Source organism: Oculina patagonica, chromosome 8 (genome assembly GCF_052425735.1).
Source record: "Oculina patagonica isolate OP01 chromosome 8, crgOcupat, whole genome shotgun sequence".
Taxonomy (NCBI): domain Eukaryota; kingdom Metazoa; phylum Cnidaria; class Anthozoa; order Scleractinia; family Oculinidae; genus Oculina; species Oculina patagonica.
Genome location: NC_135765.1, coordinates 1213131 through 1229983, shown reverse-complemented (window position 1 = coordinate 1229983; position 16853 = coordinate 1213131). Strand labels below are relative to the sequence as shown.

At 39.9% G+C, this 16853-nt stretch overlaps 2 protein-coding genes and 2 pseudogenes across 2 annotated transcripts; 1 reads left to right on the top strand and 3 right to left on the bottom strand.

The window, feature by feature from the left end:
• Nucleotides 1-131: 131 nt before the first annotated feature.
• LOC144661962 (uncharacterized) lies at nucleotides 132-5368 on the bottom strand. Its single transcript, XM_078522687.1, has 4 exons — nucleotides 4847-5368; nucleotides 2328-2714; nucleotides 1644-1715; nucleotides 132-806 (listed from the first exon to the last, which is right to left on the bottom strand). The coding sequence occupies exons 1-4, from the start codon at nucleotides 5301-5303 to the stop codon at nucleotides 529-531; spliced, it is 1194 nt and encodes a 397-aa protein (XP_078378813.1). The 5' UTR covers nucleotides 5304-5368; the 3' UTR covers nucleotides 132-528.
• A 1859-nt stretch (nucleotides 5369-7227) lies between these two features.
• On the bottom strand, nucleotides 7228-16375 carry LOC144661972 (uncharacterized). The gene is made up of 3 exons (XM_078522700.1): nucleotides 15690-16375; nucleotides 8272-8661; nucleotides 7228-7659 (listed from the first exon to the last, which is right to left on the bottom strand). Exons 1-3 carry the CDS (start codon nucleotides 16171-16173, stop codon nucleotides 7466-7468), a joined length of 1068 nt encoding a protein of 355 aa, XP_078378826.1. The 5' UTR covers nucleotides 16174-16375; the 3' UTR covers nucleotides 7228-7465.
• Nucleotides 13394-13512, bottom strand: LOC144664543 (5S ribosomal RNA; annotated as a pseudogene).
• Nucleotides 13628-13744, top strand: LOC144664538 (5S ribosomal RNA; annotated as a pseudogene).
• Nucleotides 16376-16853: the final 478 nt, after the last annotated feature.

The window sequence follows — 16853 nt, the reverse complement described above, 5'->3', positions numbered from 1 at the left end:
GATCTTGGTTACTCTTTTACAAGGGTTGGCTTGTTAAAATGTTTTCGAGTCAGAAAGTACTGGGGCAATGTCATTAAAAATAATGCAAATCAAATATATTAACTGCACATGTGACTTGAAAGATTTTATTCTGCAAATAAAATAATGAAATTTCCAAGTGATGGGAAAAATGCAAAAATTAAATAAAATGTATCTAAAAAATCATGCTAATGTTTCATTATTATTAATTTTAATAAGTGTCTGTAAAATGCCACATTGGCTGTATTCAAGTCTAGCCTTAATTATTATTATGCTTGCCTTATGCAATAAAAATTATAGGATCTTAACATTCTTTGTATTTGGCATTTTCATTTATTATCTTTTGAGCATTGTAAAAATAAATAATTTATTGTACAACTTCAAGATGGGTAGGGCCAATAACTTAAACATCAGCTGATAAGAATGCTTATTGATAAAGTTTCTACAGCTCTTTAATTAAGCCCTTAAATTTTGGCATTAGGTATCAAACGCAATATTAAAATAATCTTTTTAGTAAAGAGCACTTTCAGACTGGGTGATTTCATCTTCAAAACTTTTGTTTCTTGTTCCGATAGTGACAGCTTTTCCATTAGATGAGATGTTTGAATCATTTACATATTGTTTTGCACTTCCCCGTCTTCGTGCCTTGGCATTTTCCTTGAGCTTCTTTACAGTGAGATGTAGAAGCAATGATATTACAGAAAATACAATTAAAAATCCAACCACCGCTGCAGCTAGAACACCCCCTGCCAGGCCTTTCTTCTTTGTTTCTTTGTTTCCATCAGGATCTGGGAAAAAAATTCACAAATTAGCCATTTAATAACAAGTAAACCCTCTAACTCTAAGAGCTTCTTTCCAGTGCAAGGTAAAGTCTGCGCTCAAGCCTAAGTGGCCTATCACTCACTCACTCAACCTCTTCGTCCCATCGCCGACATAAGGCCGCAGTAAAACTTCACCACCCAACCCCGTCCTGAGCTTTGGCTTGTGCTTTGCCCCATAATAGGTCCATCTCTTCCAGCTCTTTCATCACAGTCCTTTGCAAGGTGTGGATTTGGCCTGCCCCTTTTCCTTCTTCCAGTTGGAGTCCATCTTATGCCAACTGGCCTATCAGGCCCATGTATTTCTACTATCCCCCGCATGGGATGCTAATCTATCGCAGGGATACCCCCAACATTAAAATTGCCGGTACCAATTTATACACTTGGGTGGAGAGAGGCACTGTGAGAGTAAAGTGCCTTGCCCGATGACACAGCACAGTGTCCCCAGGCAGGACTCGATGCTCGACCATTCCATCTAAAGTCCAGTGCACAAGCCATTATGTCTCCTCCCCTCCCACTCCCACTTTCCACTGTACTATAATTTAACTGGAGACTTTTTATGAATCAGAGACGTCAGAGTTTAATGGGCTGCATGAGTCTTGCACTGGAAATGAAGCATTGTGGAATCAAATGTAAGTCTGCTCTTTTTTACTTGATCCCTTTCGAACTATGATATTGTAAGATCTTAATTTTATTGAAAAGTGCTATTGGGTAGAAACAGAAATGCCACTATATAAAGAAGTATCAAAGTGATCAAGGTATATCTCTGTGCACGAATTGCGGACCTGCATTGTTATTTTAAATTACCTGGTGTGTTGGTTTGTTTGTCTTCGCCCCTTTTCGGTTTGGAGATCACTTTAGGACTTCTAGGAGTTGTGTCTGAGAAATAAAATAATAACAATGGCAATAAAAGTTAGAAAACCACAAGCACAGTATGTTCCTGGGACGTTTACTTCAACCGATAAGATGCAAGGTTTAATTCTTGGTAATCTGTAACTATAACAGGTTGAAAACACGAGACACAAGCACAAGTACATGTAATTTGAAAGATTTTTATGGTTCACAAACAAGGTAGCTTAATTGTTCAGTCAAAAATAATCAACCAGATTTATGCAAATAGGACAGGACAACTTTGGAAGATTTTCTAAATAGGCGAAGAATGCTTGTTCCTGTTTGAACTTTGAAACCCTTATCAGAATTATCGTTAGCTAAAATGTGATAGGGGCCATTTTAAAATACAATTTTACATTAGAGTTGGTGTATTCCTGGCCTTTTAAGCATAACGGTTTCCAACACTTAACCGCTCAGTCTTATACTTTGATTGGTCAGTACTACAAATCTCTTTACGAATTTTGATTGTAGCCTTATCAGAATTATCTTTCCCGATATCTTGCGGTAGAATGTGATAAGGGCCATTTATTAATTTAAATTTAACACCAGAGCTGGTGACTTCCTGGTCTTTTGATTATGTTATTACGATGTGAAACAAACCTGGATTTTGTTTCAGCTTAGCTGGCCATGGAACAGGCCAATGAGATAGTTGGCACAAGCCATTTCCAGCATCAATTTCAGGGTAATTATGGATGCATTGTGGAAAGGAGATGCCGTGTCTTTTTAATTCCTCGCCACATTTTAGTCTGACTTCTTTGCATAATGATTGACATGCATGAAGGGTGGAGCCATCATTAGTGACACATGGCGCTGTTTCAATGAAGCAAGCAAACTTCTTCAAGTTGACCGAGCAGCTAGTGTTAAGGACTGGGGCGAGGCTGTTGAGCGCGTCCTGGAGGCGAGTTCTTGTTGTGTTTCCCAGTCCGCTGTAATTGTCTTCAAGACATGCCGGCTGACTTGCTGTTTCACAATTTGGCAATTTTGTGTCTGCAAAGCAAAGAGAAGTTGTTTTAATTCTGTTTTTAAATTACTTATCCCAAATCCGGCGTACGTTGCTGAACACTTGACTATGTCGGTAAATCCTCTCGAGTATCCGAAGACCTTCCGATTGTTATTGTCCAATCAGGGATAACATTAGTACTCCGAAGTTATGGCGTCAGCTTATCTATGTCATGTTACTTATTAGCAGTTCGCAACAGCCCTGAGTTCATGGAATGTTTTAAGGACCCTCTTTCTCATGACATAAAATATTTACTGAATACCTCTTCACAAGTAGATAAGAAGAATTTTTTTCTCTTGATAAGTAATCATAAGTAAAGTAAGTTATTACGTCAGCCCTGAGGCTGAGTTCAATGGAATGTTTTAAGGGCCTACTTTCTCATGACATAAAATATTTACTGAATACCTCTTCATAGATAGATAAGAAGAAATTTTTTCACTGGTACTATATGTAATCATAAGTACTATAAACATTCCAGCCTACCCATGACATAAGTTGCGTTTAAGCGTTCCGGAAATTTGCCGGACAAAAATGTATAAGCATAATTTTTCACTAAATTATTTTTAAAGTTTTACCAGTTAAATAGAATACTATCACATTATTACTTAATGTCAGCTGATTGTTTTCCCAAAGTTAATTATAGCCTTATTGTTAAAGCCGAAAAAGTTATGACTCAAACATTCCAGGCTACCTACGACATAAGTTGCGTTTAAGCGTTCCGGAAATTTGCCGGAAAAAAATGTATCAGTAAAATTTTTCACTGAGTGCGATTTTGTTCACAGAGTGGGCTCACATAATTATCACTTAAACATTTTCAAAAGTTTAATAGTTAAATAGGTCAAATAGAATACTATCACATTATTAATGGATGGCAGCAAATCTTAATCTTTGTTTTGTATAACTTGTAGCTTGATTGCTTTCCCAGTGTTAATTATAGCCATCTCGTTATACATCCAAGAAGTTATGACCTAAGTTTGCCATACAGCGTGATGATGAGTGCGTCCGAAATAACGAGGTATTCATCCACTCAAGCCAGCAGTTAACTTTTCGCTAAGGACACTGAGATCGTCCTTTCACAAATGACGGCAAAAAACGTAATGAATTTTTGGTAAAAAATGCATGTCTGTGATGGTTGACAGTTCAACTTAAAAGGCCTCTTGTGATTCAGTGTCATCTTAGGCCTCTTGTATTTCTTATATAGGACTGTCTGACTGAGAAACGCGTAAGAGAGACCGTTTTGGCGTTTGTTTCATGAGGACTCTCTTGCTTGAAATATTAAAGTATACAATATTTGATCACGACAAACAAATATACCCAGACCAATTATCGGTATATTTAGTCCCGATATTTTTCGCCCAATTTTTTTATTTGCGCGTCATGTTTAAACTGGTTGCCATGCTGAAAATAGTACAGCCGATATTTTCAGTTACTCCGTCATGAAATTCCCAAGCTCAAAAATTACGGTTTTCCGGCGTGGGTTACAAATTTTTGGAATTTCCTTTGATTTCACAATTCCTCGATATAGCATATGGGAATTACGTTTTCTTTTTCTTTTTTCAGATATTGAATATGATTTAATTATGTTTTTATTACCCTTTCAAATCCTTTCTTCTATTCAGTAATTAGTTGAAATGACTCAGTGATTTCTTGTTAGTTTTACTGTCATTAAAGAGTTATATTAGCTTCACATTTCGAAAAGCAATTTAATCCCTAACGGCACACGCGAAGAATTAATTATTTTTTGAAAAATTTGCTGTTTAACACTTGACGTCAGCTCACATTAAATCTGGATTGCAAAGCTGCTGGCTTAATTATAGCCCCTAATTTGGCTTCCAAGATTGCTTTTAAATACGAATTAAGTTATTCCGGCTTTATGTTAAATAGATTTGGACTCGCTTTCATTTGTTGAACTGAGCTTGATTGAGTTAAAAAGGTTCGTAAAAAATTAAGTGCCTTATATGATAACTAAACTACTGACAAACTAGACGATTTGGCCAAAACTGATGAAAGGTCATGAAACCAAAGATGATATATGCTATGAAGCTTGGCAGAGACACAACTAAAAAAATCGAAGTTCTCTTAGACCTATACGAACTGACATTATTAAGTTCAAACTCACCTTTTGTTGCTCGGGAAACGAATCCTTCGGGTTTAATGCAATTCGTTGTGCTTTCTTGCCCAGACGATAGCAGCCGACAATACGCGACATAACTTTTATAAAGTCCACTATTTTTCAAATCTGTGTTGCAATCGTCCACAAATTGCTCGCACACTTCTCGGCACGGCAGAACAGGCTCATCGACGCTTTCGGAGCACTTCGGAACGTAACGAGAACAGACAAAGAATTTTGAAAGCGTGGAACAATTGCTGAAACGATCGGCAAAATAAGTCACTTCTGAAGAAACATATTCTTGATAACTCTTTTGCCCGACGTCTGAAAAGTTCGCTGTTAAATCATAACCCACATTAGCACAGGCCGGGAGAACACTGGGGTTGATTCGTCGACATTTTGCAGCCAGTGAAAAATCAATTGTAAGAAAAAGCGCACAGTTCACCACCAAAATTGAGAGAAACATGGCCGGTAGGTATTAGTCTTGACGAGGGAGCGCAGTTGATTTAATCATTTTCTTTCAGGCCTTTATATATAAACGGAGAATATAGCGTGTGAAGTTGATATTATTCAAGTGTTTTCAGGACACACCTCGCATGAGCCAATACCTAAATATTATATTTTTTAACCCTCATATACGTGACATTGCTCACGAACCAATGGCTATCGCAGGGAAAAGAAATATTTTATATTTGTACAGGCAATTCTCAAACTAAAAACGACTTTAGTTTTATAGCTGTTAGTTTTAGGCAAAACTGAATTTACCTTTCCAATTTATATTTGTTTTTAAAATCGAAAAATCTGAAGTGTTTGGCCGAAAATTACTGTTCCCGTTAAGGCCTTGAGCAGTGGTGGCTGACGGTCTAATAAGAACGTGAAAGTTCAAGATACTTAGAAAGCCGGTTGCTAAAAATACATCTATTCATTCTGATAAACATCAGAAGTGTTTTTGTTTTTATGCTGTCTCTTAGTGGCCTTATATTTACATTGTATTTGGATAACTTAAAGTCTCAACTGATATACAAAATGCTTCAAAGGAAAATGGACTTGTCAGCAAACATACTATACTGTAAACATTCCCGACTTTGCATAAATCCGTTAAGTCAGGGCCTTAGCCAGGCTTTAAGGTAGTAGAACTGTTCAAACGTCGAAAATAAACCATACCAAAAAACTCCCTCTTCTCAAAGATATTAATGAAGTTAACACAAATGCAAGAAATAGGGGCTTTTAGCTTAGAAGCGGAGAAAAATTAGGCCAAAGTTGGTTGCTACAAGCACCATTTTGCAATGTTAATGATTAGCGCTCTGCAATCCGAGTCGATGTGACCTCGCGTTGACAGCAATGTTACATGAATCGGCTTTACATATACAACATGCGATCGTATCTACGCAGTTCAAGACGAGGCAAAATCTGCGATCGCCGAAAGCACGAGTCACTAAAGTCGTTTTGGGGGAATGCACCCCAGAAAATTTTGAAATCTAAAAGCCCTGAAACGCTATTTACCGCAGCATTTTCATAAGATATCTCTTCAGAAAAATCAATCTTATCAACTGGAGATTATTTTAGCAACTAAAAGTATTTTGTTTAAAATTTGGGATTAAATCTAGACGAGGCAAGTGCCTCGTCTTGCCTCTTATTAGCTACGGCCCTGTAAGTGATTTTTGGCACAACCGAGAACTGGCGGAGAAAAGCATAGAGAAGTTTACAGAACCGAGGAGCCGACAGACTCTGGGCCCGAGATTGGAAAAGTAGAGACTAGTTTCTCTAAAAAGTTAGAAGACAAAGAGTCAGTAATCAAAAAGTTTTATTTTATGTCGATCCATGATAAAAACAACAGCAACAACAAGCAAAGCAGATGTAGCACTGGGGTTATCTGTTTCACGGGACATCACTGATCACGTGACAAGGTTCATTCTCGTTTCCAAAGCCTACCTTTTTTGTGATGCTGACCAAAAGGATCGCGGCCGCTGGGAGTGAGATTGGGCTCAGCGCATGTCAGGCATTTCAGACAAGTATAAATCATTCTCGTTCCCAGAGCCCGCGTCCCCCTGGACCAGCGGTCGGGACGCGACCGCTGGTCCAGGGGGACGCGGGCTCTGGGAACGAGAAGGCTTTTGAGTGTAAATACAATGTAGTCCAGTCTCTGAACTCTTTTTTCCCGCTTTGACCGCTACACAGGCGGGAAAGAGAAGGCTAGGGTCTGGACTATGTGTGAAGTTACTAACACATGCGCTCTATATATTTGTTCAAAGACTGAAGCCCAGAATACTTTGATAAACATCGGTATGTTATCCCGAACACAGACTCTTCTCACTTAAGACTGAACTTGGGTTAAAAAATAAATGATTTCATACGGCTAAGTGCGGCTAATGTTACTACTGAAAAATCGTTCTGGCAAATCCACCGCTAGTAAGAACGAAATCTGCCTAACTTCTACACTATCATCTGTGATGAGGTCCCCAATGGTGTGACGAATGCAAATGGCGTATCTGACTTCATGGCAAAGTTAATTCTATTAGTTTTTCTTTAGATGTTTCTAGAGTGCCGATTAAAAAGCTTCTCGACTTTATGTTGTAGCGGTAGTACCGTTCGTTTAAAAATTGTGTTACACCGTTCATTCGCAAATTATTACGCCGTAGGGTTTTTTGCATCTGGCTCTGTGTAAGTTGACTGCTGTTGGACATAACCGCTTTTCTTCTGCACGATGCGCCTGCGCACAGCTACAGCAACGTAGATAAAGATGATTGCGAGTAGTGGCACCAAAACGAGGACAGCAATGAGGCCTCCTGGGAAGGAATATGGGATCGAGGAACCCGGGGACCCTGAGGAAATAAAACAGAAAGTTAACAATTTGTCTTCCATAAGCTTAGTTGCTATAATGATACATAAGCGGCGATTTCAAGGAAAGTTTCTTGAACAGTGAAGATATTCCACTTTGATTTCACTTGAAAAAGTAACATTAAACGCACCATCGAGTATCAGTTTTTCAGGTTAAATTCAATGTGCAGTACACGCGAGTCAGGCAGAGTTTTCCTTTCGATCAAATTTCCCCTGTGTAGTAACTGAATTTTTCCCCGCGATGCGGTTTTCTTATACATCGTATACCTTTTCTAAAGACCCCTTTCAAATACAAGCGCACGTATGGGAAACACGAAAGGCGTCAGACGGCCACGCCGATGTGGCCTTCTCGCCATCTCGTGCCCTTTGCAATTCCCATGAAACTCTACAAGGCGCCTTCTACGCAGGCTAAGACAGTTTAATCCCGATAACTCGAACCTCCTGCTAACTCAAACCTTTTTATATTTTCCTCCAGGTCATTTTCTTACTAATTTTGCCCTCAATAACTCCAGTCACCGATAACTCGAACCTTTTTCGATTTCCCTTGAAGGCTCAAGTTATGATTCAACTCTATTCTAAATGTATTTTTTTCTCACCTGTATCCCAATGTCTCGCACTAGGCCACCTCTTTAGCTCACAGAAACCGCTGTCCGTATCTCCCTCAGCGGGCACAGCACAATACTCCGCGACTTCAGTAATGTTGTATGCTTCAGGACAATCGTCAAACAGGACAACACACTTGGATCTACACAACGTCTTCATTTTGTTTCCTTCTTTTTCACACGGGGGCGTGTACGATGCACAGGCAAGTTTCGTTAGAAGTTTGTGACATTTAGGGCTTTTGACACCTGAATTCAGCTTGGAGATGGTTTTATTTTCATTGTCTTTGAAGTCTTTGTTTTCTTGTGTTTTTCTAGACACAAAGGTATCTGTGCATTTTGCATCCACGCACCTCTTATTTTGCACTGTTTCATTACAGGACAGCCCTGCGTTGATTACAAAAAGAAGAACAAAAAACGGTGTTAAATTAATTTCATGTATTTACAGTTAGACCCCGTTTATTCCAGGGGTCATGAATGGTCTAGCAAAATTTTGCAGTGTTTGCCAAATTTAGCCTGCGTTGCAGCCGGACGTGACACAAAACCTCGGTAAAGACCAGGCTTTTAGTTCGTCTGCGACGCAGGCTAGCAAAATGCTAACTTGTCAATGCTCGTGCTTGCAAAGAAAAACGCTCTGCTCGCATGCTCGCAAAGGCCATTCGATATCCCTTATTCCAACTCGGTGATTTCGCATACCCCATTATATCGAATTAAAATACCATTTCCCTTGGATTTGCCCTTCAGATAAGCAATTTCGTTAAATTGTTTGTTTCCCTTGATGGTTTGAAAAAGCGGGTTTCAACTGTATTGTTAAAATGAAGTATTAATACGAAGCATCTCATGTTAAGTCCCCCCCCCCCCCAACCCCCACCCCTGCACCTCAGGAGACGAATTTGCCTCTATGTATATATGTGCACCATGAAAAATAAAAAGTGCAAAAAGGTGTCTTTCACCATCCAAAAGACCAAATACGGGCCCACATTTATACACGTAATGCTCTTCCATATTGGTACCCATTCCTCCTAGGCAAATATATAATATGTCAACCTAGCGAAAAATTCCAGTGAAGATTAAGTTATTACCATACCGGTATACCAGGTAGCTATGCCTGCTATGAGGCCTTTCAAGAGGGTCTGAATGCGGTTAATAACCGACTAGCAACAAAGGGCGAAAAAAATAACTGACAGCCGACAAAGTAATGAAAAATGAACTGACAGCAGACTCCCCCTCCCCCCCATTCAGACCCTCTTCCAAGGGGTAAAAGCGACATGAACCTGAATACTAGCGACGCAGGAACATTTTAACAGCGACAAGCGACATCATTACGGCACTGAAATGCGACAACGACACAGTGCGGCATCAACACAATAGTAGGAAAAACGACAGCGGGTTTTACAGCTGTTGGCTAGAAGACATCGGTTCTGAGCTAACCGCCGCCTGGTTAGCTCAGTTGGTAGAGCGCCGGACTGCTGTGCGGGAGGTCGTGGGTTCGAACCCCAGACCGGACCAACACTCAGGGTCTTAAAATAACTGAGGAGAATGTGCTGCCTTTGTAATTACATCTGCAAATGGTTAGACATTCTAGTCTTCTCGGAAAAGGACGATAAACCGTAGGTCCCGTCTCCTGTATCTTCAGTCTTCTAACAGGGGACGTTAAAGAACCCACACACTATTCGCAAAGAGTAGGGCACGAAGCTCCCGGTGTTGTGGTCTGGCCTTTACAATTGTATCTTAAAATTACAGTATATGTAAAAGCGCATTTGAACATATACACATGGAAAATGCGCTATATAAATACATTATCATTATCATTATCATTCTGAGTCAGAAACATGCGACACGGCTACCCCTAGATTGCAAGCAGGCCATCCCCCCTTGGAAGGCCTCTGCTATATTGTATACTAGAAATAGCTGACACTAGGTTGCCCCCGAAGTTTCGACGATGTTTATCGGTTTTTCTTTGCTGTTCATCCTTTTCTACAATTCAGACATTTGATTGGAAATTAATTTTCTATTTTGGGTGATTATTAATTATGATAAATCATTTAATTACAAGAACGCAACAGCATCTTGACATCATTTTGTCATGTTTTGCTGTGGTGGGGGATCTCAGCTAGACTCAAGCTAGACTTAAGAAAAAGTCCGTCGTCTTTATTAATTTAACACGCCGGGACGGTCGACCTATCGCGACTTGCGTGGCTCGTTTTCGCGACTTCGTCGCTTTGAATGGGCCGCTTTGCGGGCTCGAATCGAACTCACTTCACTGTGGTAAAGTCTTGATCTCAGCGAGGATAAACTTTAGAAACAGCACAACGTTTTAAAATTACCATTTGAGCAGGCCCAATTGTTTTATAAATATATGGGCTGAGAGCCCGAGCATGAAGAATGACATGAGAATGATCAATCTTTAGAAAGAAAAGGATGTCGAAAGAATTTCTTTCCTCTGTCAAAGCAAACGCCTGCCGCGTGTTTTAAATAATCACAATGCATCTCGAGATCTCTTTTGAATTTCTTTTCTTGATGCCGCATATCATCTTGTAAAATTAAAATTTCGTCCGGAAGTGGACCGATCAAGACTTTTAAAGTTTTCTCCATTCAAGTAGTTTGTGCCTGGTAAATCACGGTCAGTTGGACAAAGGATTTCTTATCGTAAATCACGCTTCATGACAACGATCAACTTTTTAAAAGGAAAGGATACCGAAAGAATTTCTCACCTTTGACAATGAAAACGCTTGACTTTCTAAAAGTCGCTCGCTTCACAGGCTTCCCAAGCTCAAAAGTCGTCTTTTTGATGTGTTTTTGAGAGCCCTTCGGGCGGCCGACTCTACATACGTGGTGTATGCGACAGCTTGTGTATATAGAGAAATGTATGGGAAAATCACGGATTCTCTAAAATCGGGTAAATAACTATCTATTTTGAAATAAACTTTACCTACCTCAAATGTGTCGCTTACTTGTGTCTTGTGCCGAATTTGAAGCCATTCCGACGCCATTTAGCGAAGTTATTCGAAGTCGTTGTCTTGACAACGACTTCGAATAACTTCGCTAAATGGCGTCGGAATGGCTTCGAATTCGGCACAAGACACAAGTAAGCGACACATTTGAGCTAGATAAACTTTATTTCAAAATAGATAGTTATTTACCCGATTTTAGAGAATCCGTGATTTTCCCATACATTTCTCTATAGACAGAAGCTGTCGCATACACCACGTATGTAGAGTCGACCGCCCAAAGGGCTCTAAAAACACATCAAAAAGACGACTTTTGCGATTGGGAAGCCTGTGCTCGCTTCTTGTTTCCGGTTTCGCTTGCCGTGAGTCTTAAACAATTATCTCGAGATCTTTTTTTAAATTTCTTGTAAATCTCGTCCGGAGATAGACTGATCAAGGCTTTTCTCCGTTCAAGTAGTTTGCGCTTGGTAAATCGCGGTTTTGGACTAAGGCTTGCTTATCGTAAATCGCAGACAAATTTGAAGATATGGCTTGATATGTTCGTACGTGTTCCTAGACATATTTCTTCTTCGGCCACTCAGATGTAAAAAAAATGTGTTCTAGGCTTGTGAAATCAATAAGGCTTCAATAAAGCTTGAAGGGACTGCAAAATATCCTCACTTCGAAAGGCTGTCCGACCGCAATCAACGTTTACAAGCGTCGTTTATTTGCTTGTTGTCACCCGTGCACGTGCTCATGCTTGGGCTGTCATCATTACCCAATCATCGTTTACTTGCGTCATCATTGACCAATCACCGTATGTCGGCATTTTACAACTCCCGATACCTACTTGCGGGCTTTCAGCTTGTCGGCATTTTACAACTCCCGAGACTATTTGCGGGCAAAAATTGATCAAATCGAGATTTTTCCCAGTATATACTATATATTCGCGCGGATTACAATGATGCCTCCTCGGGTTTTGGCCTCTGGGCCAAAACCCCTGCGGGGGCAAAAAGCGAGTAATATGTAAATTTTATGTGTAACTGTAAAAGGCCAATTCCGATATACAGTGGAACCCGGATATAACGATATGCCAAGGGAGCAGTAAAATTATATCGTTATACAGTGCAACCCCGATATAACGATCCTCGATATAACGATATTCCCGATATAACGATGAATATTCTATGTCCCGGCAAAAGTTACAGTAAAATGGAGTTTGATCGTAGCACGAGTCAACTTCGAGCCCGAGTCAACTTCGAGTCACGAGTCAACTTCGAGTCAAGTTAAATTTCTTTTTTTTTTGTTGCAGTTTTATTTTTAATTGCTGTGTGAAAATTATATACGTACCGGAGGTATAAGAACAGCAAGATTTGAGTCATTTGACCTCTTCTTTCAGTTTCACTGTCGATTGCGACAGTTTAGTCCCGCATTTGTTCGCAACTGCTTTTCAAACGTTCCTCGGCATTCATAATAGATTTTCCTCACAGATTCCTACCTGTATTAATTACACACAGCTGAGGCAGAGGTTCCATTTCAACAAGAAAGCGTGAAAATTGACGTGAAGTTCAAAAATATTAGCCCTTCTTGACTCGAGCGCCATCTTGTTTTATCCACAGGGATCCCATACAAGAAATGAAACGGTGACCCTATTCGGAGGAATGGCGGAATGACGGAACGGCACGGCGGAATGGCGGAATATCCTAAAACGCGGAATGACGGAAAATCCTAAAACGCGGAATGACGGAATATCCTAAAACGCGGAATTGTGAAACATTAAAAAAGAAGCAACAACAGCAACAAAAACAAACAAACAAAAGGAAAATTATAACTGCTAACTTTCTCAGACAACGATTAAGGCTAAGAATGTCGCTAAGAATGATTCAGGTACTTTAACTTGTGGATATTCGTCGCTGTGACAGAAAAGCCAACTTGTTTACAGCGGCTGCTAGCAGTAGAAAACCAGAAAACAGTAAATATAACCCATAGACGAAGGGTTCTTTATATATCTTCTTAATCCTTCGAAGGATACTCGAGTGATCGAGGGAGGATTTCGTTATTTTACAGAGTTCTTGTCCCGCTCGAGACAATGAACGTATTAAGCCGAAGTACGCTAACGAAGCCGTTAGAAAGAAAACGAAAGGGCCTGAAATTAACTGAGTTTGTACTGAGAAATTAAAAAAAAAGGAAATCCACAACACAAGGGGTTTCCAGATGGTCACCCATCCAAGTACTAACCCCGCCCAACAGGGCTTAACTTTGGCGATCGGATGAGAACCGTTGTTTTCCATGTGGTATCAGAAAGAGCGCGTAAATCAGCTTATAACAGTGTAAATCCACTTAAATCATCGTTCAAAAGATCCATTAAAACCAGGTGTTTCTGTTCTTTATTTGCATGACTCTTGTAAGTCTTTGCTTCGTCTGGGACTGATACCACAAGGAAAGCACTGGTTCTCGTCTGATCGCCAAAGTTAAGCCCTGTTGGGCGGGGTTAGTACTTGGATGGGTGACCATCTGGAAACCCCTTGTTGTGGGTTTCCTTTTTTTGATTTCTCATTACGAACAAAGTAAATTTCAGGCCCTTTCGTTTTCTTTCTAACGGCTTCGTTAAAGAACTTCGGCTTTATACATTTCATTGTTTCGAGCGGGACGACAACCGGCTGTAATTTTACGAAATCCTCCCAGTCGATCACTCGAGTATCCTACCTCGAAATCCCGGCTCGAGATCGACGTCCTCGAAGGATTTTAAAAAAAGATATGTAAAGAACCCTTCGTTTATGGGGTATATTTACTGTTTACTGGTTTTCTACTGCTAGCAGCCGCTGTAAACATGTTGGCTTTTCTGTCACGGCAACGAATATCCACAAGTAAAGTACCTGAATCATTCTTAGCGACATTCTTAGCCTTAATCGTTGTCTGAGAAAGTTAGCAGTTATAATTTTCCTTTTTTTTGTTTGTTTTTGTTGCTGTTGTTGCTTCTTTTTTAATGTTTCACAATTCCGCGTTTTAGGATATTCCGTCATTCCGCGTTTTAGGATTTTCCGTCATTCCGCGTTTTAGGATATTCCGCCATTCCGCCGTGCCGTTCCGTCATTCCGCCATTCCTCCGAATAGGGTCACCGTTTCATTTCTTGTATGGGATCCCTGTGGATAAAACAAGATGGCGCTCGAGTCAAGAAGGGCTAATATTTTTGAACTTCACGTCAATTTTCACGCTTTCTTGTTGAAATGGAACCTCTGCCTCAGCTGTGTGTAATTAATACAGGTAGGAATCTGTGAGGAAAATCTATTATGAATGTCGAGGAACGTTTGAAAAGCAGTTGCGAACAAATGCAGGACTAAACTGTCGCAATCGACAGTGAAACTGAAAGAAGAGGTCAAATGACTCAAATCTTGCTGTTCTTATACCTCCGGTACGTATATAATTTTCACACAGCAATTAAAAATAAAACTGCAAAAAAAAAAAAAGAAATTTAACTTGACTCGAAGTTGACTCGTGACTCGAAGTTGACTCGGGCTCGAAGTTGACTCGTGCTACGATCAAACTCCAGTAAAATGTATGGGACAGAACCCCGATATAACGATCTTCGATATAACGATATTCCCGATATAACGATGGAAATCTAGCGGACGGAACGTAAAAACTTTCCCGATATAACGATATTATCAGTACAATTTAAGCAAAACATCAAATTTAACGTAATAACATTACAGTAGTCAAGTGATCTCTACCGTTTATGCAAGCAGCTTTATACGATGATATACGAAAATGATTCTGTGTTCTAAGCCTCTTTATCAGAACTTTATCCTCTTTATCCTCCTTTAATATGCAGTAAAAAAATGTTTGGTTTACCCCGATATAACGATATTTTTTGGTTATTTTACGGCCATATCGTTATATCGGGAGCTTCGATATAACGATTATCGGGAGCTTCGATATAACGATTCCTCGATATAACGATATAATTTTACTGCTCCCTTGGCATATCGTTATATCGGGGTTCCACTGTATCGAGGAATCGTTATATCGAAGCTCCCGATATAACGATATGGCCGTAAAATAACCAAACATATCGTTATATCGGGGTAAACCAAACATGTTTTTACTGCATATTAAAGGAGGATAAAGAGGATAAAGTTCTGATAATCATTCATCGTTATATCGGGAATATCGAGGATCGTTATATCGGGGTTGCACTGTATTAATATTCTAACTTGGCTCCGAGGCTTGGGGGAATAAAACAAAAGAAATGATTTATTCATTTCTGAACCTCGACGTGATATCTTTTGTTTTATTCCCCAAGCCTCGGAGCCAAGTTAGAATTTTAATATATCGGAAATGGCCTATTCAGTTTGTGATGAAGTAAAATAAAATCATGCTGGATGAAGAAACGACGAACGCTATAGAATCGAATTACGCGGAATGGGGTATAAGATTAAACGTGCTCTAATCATGTCGTCTTTAACAACGTCATAGTGACTTACCTTGAGAATATTTTTGACTAGGCTTGAAACCCGGTGGCTCAAAACAGTCATCGGACTCTCCACTGTTTTCAGCCTTAGAACGCAGAAGTCCACACAATGGCTTCAACCAATTCAGTCCATAAAGGTTCATTTTCTCGCCACATCCGCGAACAAATTCCGAACAAACCTCCTGACAAGGGAGCCATGGAGCCGCCATGTTCTCCTTGCATCTTGGCATGTACAGAGAACACAAGATATAACTCGTGTAGCTTGAACAATCGCCGAGTTTAGCCGCGATGTCATTGAAGTTGTTCGAGTAGGGCTTTGTGAAGAAATCATTTGCCAGGCTTACAGCTGTAAAATTGAAGCCTGCTTTGACACAAGACGGAAACCTTTTCGCATCGGTCTTGCCGCACTTCGGTAAGCTGTGAACAGTTTCTTTTGATTCTGACAGTTCTGTGACCGAAAGGACGACTGCTATGTACACAACAATTCTCAAATTCATCTTTGTTTTCAAATGTAGCAAATTTTTTAAACTGGCGTTGTAGAGCAGTACTCTGGTTCGATCTGCACAGGAGTTAATCACAAAGAAATCGAGAGATGTCGGCGTCTTGTGAGACTAATAAAGTTATAAAGTTGGCGTGACACAATTCTACCGCGCTTTGTTATTGGCCTTATGATGATTAAAGTAATTGAAGACTTAATTATGCATGACAACGAAAATACCTTTTATGATTGTCTTTGTTGTGGCGGTGCCGATTGTTTTTACTCAACGCAATATTGACTAAAGACGCAAATAGCCTCCCACGCAGTCGTTTTTAGGGGCTATCATTCTCTCCTCCGCAGAGGCCTCTTTTATTGTTTCGTACGAAGGAGCCTCTGCGGAGGTATTAAAGAGGGGCGATCGTATGAGTGAAACACGATCGCCCCTAAAAACGACTGCGTAGGAGGCTAAGATGCAAATGACGAAAAGCTAATCCTTTTGAGCTAGGGCACGCAATGCGTACATTCTAAACTAAAGCACGCAAATCACGCTTGTTACGAATCACGGGAAAGGGGAAAACGTGACTTGAAGTAGAGTGTTTTTACGAAAAATGGATGTCAAATACTTGTCAAAAATTTCATCTTTACGATATTCACTCGGTCAAATAAAATTATGTTAAAAGAATTTGGTGATCACATTTA